The sequence below is a fragment of the Neopelma chrysocephalum genome, unplaced genomic scaffold (assembly GCF_003984885.1).
Source record: "Neopelma chrysocephalum unplaced genomic scaffold, ASM398488v2 Primary Assembly neopelma1_63, whole genome shotgun sequence".
Lineage (NCBI taxonomy): Eukaryota > Metazoa > Chordata > Aves > Passeriformes > Pipridae > Neopelma > Neopelma chrysocephalum.
The window spans coordinates 15,136,904-15,143,264 of NW_020897720.1; the positions used below are offsets into that span (position 1 = coordinate 15,136,904).

At 56.2% G+C, this 6,361-nt stretch overlaps 1 protein-coding gene across 1 annotated transcript; it reads left to right on the forward strand.

Moving 5' to 3' along the window:
- Positions 1-2,417: 2,417 nt before the first annotated feature.
- IL4 (interleukin 4) lies at positions 2,418-4,593 on the forward strand. The gene is made up of 4 exons (XM_027682819.1): positions 2,418-2,561; positions 2,765-2,812; positions 4,207-4,338; positions 4,495-4,593. Exons 1-4 carry the CDS (start codon positions 2,418-2,420, stop codon positions 4,591-4,593), a joined length of 423 nt encoding a protein of 140 aa, XP_027538620.1.
- Positions 4,594-6,361: the final 1,768 nt, after the last annotated feature.

The window sequence follows — 6,361 nt, forward strand, 5'->3', positions numbered from 1 at the left end:
TGTGGGTAAATCCCAGCACTGTGAGCAGCAGGCACAGCAGCAGGAATGCATGGGCAGAGCAGAACATCCCTGGTGCCACCAGTCCCCCCTGGCAGGGGGGCAAACACACCCTGTCTCAGGGCTGCCCCACACTCACTCCAGTGCAGGCCAGCGAGGGCAAAGCTGAGCCCCTGGCTGTGGCTTTTGCTGAAACCTGGGCAGGATCCTCATGGGATGGGAGACACTCCAAATCAGAGCCCAAGGGAGAGGAAGGCAAAGGAGGAGAGCTGAGGACACATTTCTGAATCAAGCACCTTCCTTTGGTGGGAAAACGGGCAGGTTCATCCCTGGATGGTGGCTGGGACAGGAACAGTGGGGACCCCCCTGGGGCTGGAGCTGTCCCTGCAGTGAGTGATGGGGCCATCACTGCCATCAGCTGCATCCCACCCTAGGGAAAGGGCATGGGAATTTTTTCCTTCACTCCTATGTTGGATTGACCCTGGATGGACATCAGGGTCCCACCAAAGGCACCGTGTCACCCTCAGCTGGGCAGGGGGGAGAATACAATGAAAGGCTTGTGGGTTGGGATAAGGACAGAGAGAGAACACTCAGCACTTACTGTCACAAGGTAAAACAGATTCAACCTGGGGAAAAAATAATTAATTAAATTTATTGCCAACCAAATCAGAGTAGGACAATGAGAAATAAAAACTGAATCTTAAAACACCTTCATCCCACTGCTTCCTTCTTCCCAGGCTTAACTTCACCCCTGATTTTCTCTCCCTCCTCCTCCAGCTGTGTTTTTACAGGGTTTTTCCCATTCTGAAAACATTATCCCTGAGGCACTGCCAGTGTTGCCCATGGGCTCAGCCTTGTCCAGCAGTGGGTCCCTCTTGGAGCCACTGGCCTTGGCTCCATTGGGCACAGGGAAGCTTCCAGCAGCTTCTCACAGAACCCAGCTCTGCAGCCTCCCACTTCCAAAACCCTGCCACACAAACCCAGCACGGCTGGTGACTTTCCCATCACACAGTGATGCAGTTTTCCACCATGATTCAGCCTGAGTAGCTCAAAGGTTAAGTTTTTCTGTGATTTGAGCATTTTCTGTTCACTTACTCCAGCTTTAGAGCACCCCACAATGATCACTGGGGAAATCACTGTGTCTGCACAATGGGGCTACTGCCTCCATCCCCTTCTCCAGCATCACTGTCAGGCAGGGATTCTCCCACCACCACTCATCCCAGAGCAGTGGGATCTCTCTGGGCACCCTGGTGAGGACTCACCATCCATGGAGGCCAGGGATGCAGTGCTGCAGCCAGAGCTCCCTCATCTGCTCTCCAGCACAAGCAGGGCAGGTAGGAAACGTCACAGCTCCATGGGCAAATCCCTCACAAAGGTCTTTCTGAGTCAGTGGCTTCATCTCACTTCATCTGGGGCCTGTCAGAATTAAACAAACAACATCACTCTCAGTGTGGCTGCTCCTGGATTCATCGAGTGCTCACAAGATGCTTATCAAGCATCTGATGGTGAGTTGCTGTTTGAGTTAGAAAAAGCCCTATTAGTTATTACAAAACTCCGAAGTTTCCCAGCTGAGTCTCTCAGTGTGATTTCTGGGGTGGCACTGGGGGGCTGGTGGAGCCCATCAGGCTGTTCCCTGAGCAGGGCAGGATGGATGGGGCAGCCTCCAGCTCCCCGAGATACTGGAGCAGAGCCACACAACGTTTCCCCAGCACTGACACCACAGAACCACCCTTGTCAGCTCCCTGTCCCTTGCCCACATCCTCGCAGGGGGCCACGCTGTTTTAGGGGCCCTGTCTGCTCAGGAGGGCCCCCAGCTCCCCACAACCCCCTCGGGTAATGCCCTGCTCCTGCCCAGGTGGGTTTTGTCCTCACATGGCTCTGCCACACTTTCTGTTCCTCCCTGGATTAAGAAACCCAGGGACAGATATCACTATGCAGATGAAGGATGCTTGGCACGCTCTGGAGATATTCAAATGAAACGTGATGGAAGCACTTACAGGATACTGAGAGGAAAACAAAAAGCAAAGCTCCATTACTAGAGTGTAGTGGGCTCCCCCATTCAGCCACTTCCAACTCGTGATGTAGAGAAAGCCTTGGGATATGGAGAAAGGGAGAATCCCCAGAGCAGGCAGCTTTACCCACTCTTGTGTGTGACCTGACTCCCACCACCCTTATCTCACCGTGGAAATTTCCTACATTGAAACATCATGCAAGATCAGAAGAAAATTTTGACTTGCACAAAAAAGACCTGTAGTCCTAATTGGGAGCAACTTTGGAAAGTGCAGATAAGTGAAAAATAAGTTTTTCCCTCCGATTCAGCAATCTTTACAGCCATAAATTGAGGTGCTCCCTCCAAAGATACACACACAGGTACAGATCACCCAAATATCCAGAGGCTGTGAGCTGAGCCAATGCAGGCCATGAGCACCCTGGGCCGGGTCCTGCTCCCCCTCCTGGCGCTGTTGGCCTGCCAGGGTGATGTGGTGACCTCGTGGACACGCACACTGCGGACCAACATGCTGAGGGAGAGCATCACCATGCTGGACCAGCTCCAGAAGACAGAGGTAGGGCTGGCTGGGGCTTTACCTGCTAAGGGGAGGGACAGGGAGTTTCGGCAGGCTCGGGGAGAGCGATGACGACTCAGAGGGAGGTGCTGAGCACGGGGCTGGCGGTGCTGGGAGCGTGTCTGTGCGTGCACGTGTCAGGACGGGCCCGGGGCAGCGCTGCCTCCAGCCTGACTGCTCCTCTCCTTTGTGTCTTGGTAAAGGTTTCCTGTAACGAGATGAACGTGACAAATATCTTTGCAGACGATAAGGTAAGAAAGAAAAGCTAACTTGTCCTTGTTCAAAAATAATCATACAACCCTGATGGGTACTGGGAGAGGATGCTGGGGGCAGAGGGCAGCACGGGGCAGTCAGAGGCAGGTGGGAAGCCCAGGATCCCCCCTGTTCTGGTGGGGTGCTGTGGAGGAGCAAGGAGCCCACTGTGAGCCCCCAGGATCAGTGCTGGGCTGCCCAGTTGGTCCTCACTGCTCCTGGTGCCCTGCACAGGTGCCCTCACCTTCCCAACCCATCTCTACCTCCCCAAAGCAGCATTGGCAGCTTCTGGTCTGGGCCAGGGGGAGGGATGGGCTTGTGCTAGAGCAGGCTGGGGGGCTTCAGCTTTTCCAAAAGGAAGATAGGGCCATGTCCCTGTGCCTTGGAGTGCTGTCCCTGCCCAGACACCCCCACCCCTTGGAGTGCTGTCCCTGCCCAGACACCTGGAGCGCTGGATACACACACTGTCCCTCCTGAGCCCCTTATCTGGGGATGGCTCTTCAGTTAGCACGAGATTTAACAGCAGATAGTAGAGCCTCTTCGTGCTCTGAAAACTGCTGCCTAAGCCCAGCTCCCAGCCCCAGAGTTCCTGTTTTCACAGCAAGCCCACGGCCTCACCTCGTGCTGCACCGGCGGGTGGGATCCGAGGGGTGCAGCACTGGGGGACTGGGGCTGAGCAGCCCTCAGGGGGTCCCCACACCCCTCCTGCCACAGGGACTGGCCCTGGGAACGAGGAGAGGTGCCCAAAATGCTGCACAGCACCACGTTCCCAGACCTGTTGCTCCCCACAGGGCCGGGCTGGTCACTGGTCTGAAGCTGCTGTAGGGGTGAAAGCTGAGGAGATGGAGCAGGCAGAGCTCTCAGGGACATGCCTGTGAGAGGGCACTGGGATCATCCCCCAGGGAAGAAAGTCAAGTATTTTTCTTATTGCCACCAGCACCTCCCTTTTTAGCTCCTCATCTTCCACGTGTCTCTGCTACAGGACTTCTCAAAGCCCCTAATGAAGGCAACCTCTTCCCAGGCACTTTTGTTATTCCTGTAGCATCTCTGCCTGCTCTAACCAGCTTCACTTCCAGGGAATCCCCAGGGAGCAGTCCCCGAGCTCAGGATCCCACACCTGCAGCAGGAGCAGGATGCTCCAGCACAGGGGTGGGCACTGCTGTGCCACCCTCTATCACAGCTTCTGCCAGGGGCTGATGCACCCTCAGCAGGACAGGGATGGGAGCAGAGCCTGCTGTGCACAGATGGGGCCAGGAAGCTTCAGGGAGGCTTTGGCATCTCAAACTGCACTTTGCACCTGTAGAACAGAAATATGTTATTTGCAGGGTGGTGTTTTGTTGGGTTTTTTTTCACTAATGAAGCTGTGACTGTACTAAAGTTTCTTTCTCCCCAGAGAGGTGACCCCAGGGAGACCTTGTGCAAAGCTGCCACAGTGGCTCGGCAAGGCCGGAGCTGCCACAGGTCCCTCGAGGGCATTTATGACAACCTGCTGGGGCTGCTCCGGGGGAGCAGGATGGAGCACAAGGTGAGGCACAGCTCCTCTGCACTGCCCCACCCTCGAGCTTCTCCCTCGGTCACCGCTTTTGTTTTACTCTCCCACCACCCTTAAGGGCTCAGCCCAGGCTGCAGAACCCAATCCCTCCCCAGCAAGCTTCCTAACAGCCCCTTCTTCCCATTCCAGGCACCGTGTCCTGTGGCAGCAGGCAGCACCACCTCACTGAAAAATTTCCTCAAGGAATTACACCGAGAACTTCAAGAACAATACAAGAGTCAGAAGTGAAAAAGCACAATTTGTTTGTTTTTAAACTATGAGTCTATTTTTCAAAGGTTATTTATAATAATTCTTTAAATAAATGTATTTTTGGACTAAATTTTCTGGCACTGCATAGGATGCTACACAAGCCAACAGTTAAGAGATTTCCATGTTCAGAGGCACTGGGGTGATGCTGTAAGGAGCTGCCAAAGAATTTGTCCTGCTATGGGATTAAGGCTCATGCTAACATGAGGAACACAGGTCTAGGCAGAGGGAGACCAGGCCGCAAATGGGACCTGCTCTGAAAGCTGTGAACCCGAAAAGATGCCAGGTCTGGAGCTAAGCAAGACCTTAGTTCTCCTTACACTTTACTTGTAGCCTGTATTATAACCCTACATTTATATATATATATATGGTATTTATGGATGGCACAGCCCTTTGTGGCCCAGGAGCACAGAGGCTCCAGCAGCAACAGCAGTGAAATCGCAGTAGGGAACCAAACCTCTGGCTTGGGGAGGATTCCAGCCTGGGGCAGACCTGGGTGGTGGTTAAAGTCCCTGCAGCACCAGGGACCGGAGCCGTGCAGGTATTTAGGTGTCCACCACTTGGCAACTAGTTTTGGCACAGCATGGGAGAGCACTCAGCTAAGTGCCAGGGCTGTGCAGGGTTTGGTTCGTGCTGAGGAGCTGCAGCATTTGCAGACACAGCAGGGCTGCCCCAGGCACTGAGCCCAGCACAGCTCCCGCAGCAAGGGGAGCACGGCGGGACAGTGCCCGTTCCTGCAGGTGAATTAACCCTGGGCACAGCACGGGCTGTGGGGGGATTGTGCAGCACAGGACACAGCCAGGACAGCCTGCAAGGCCTTCTCCCCCGGCTGCACCCCTGGAACACACACCCACGCTCACCGCTCCGGTCTCTCCACACTTGCCGTTCCGGCCTCTCCCGCCTCACCAAATTCACAGCCTCACCGCTCTGGCCTCTCCCGCCTCGCCGCTCGGGCCTCCCCAAACGCACCGCTCTGGCCTCTCCCGCCTTGCCACTCCAGCCTCACCAAACTCATGGCTCCTGCGTCGCTGCTCTGGCCTCCCCCACACTCACCACTCTGACCTCCCCACACTTGCCGCTCCAGCCTCACCGCTCCGGCCTCTCCCGCCTCACCAAACTCACGGCTCCAGTCTCTCCTGCCTCGCTGCTCTGGCCTCACCAAACTTGCCGCTCCGGCCTCTCTTGCCTCACAGCTCTTGTCTCTCCCGCCTTGCCACTCCAGCCTCACCAAACTCATGGCACCTGCCTCGCCGCTCTGGCCTCCCCCACACTCGCCTCTCCAGCCTCACTAAACTCACGGCTCTGGCCTTGCCCACACTTGCCGCTCTGGCCTCTCCCGCCTCACCAAACTCACGGCTCTGGCCTCACCGCTCTGGCCTCTCCCGCCTTGCCGCTCCGGCCTCCCTGAACTCGCTGCTCCGATCTCTCCCGCCTTGCCACTCCAGCCTCACCAAACTCACGGCTCCTGCCTCACCGCTCTGGCCTCCCCAACAGTCACTGCTCCGGCCTCACAGCTCCGGCCTCTGCGGCCTCACCAAACTCGCTGCTCCGGCCTCACCACACTTGCTGCTCCAGCCTCTCCCGCCTCACCAAACTCACAGCTCCTGCCTCACCGCTCTGGCCTCCCCAACACTCACTGCTCTGGCCTCACGGCTCCGGCCTCCCCAAACTCGCTGCTCCAGCCTCCCCAGAGCGCTGTGTCCCAGAGCTACACAGACCCTTCCTCACCCAGCTTCTGACACCACTGAGT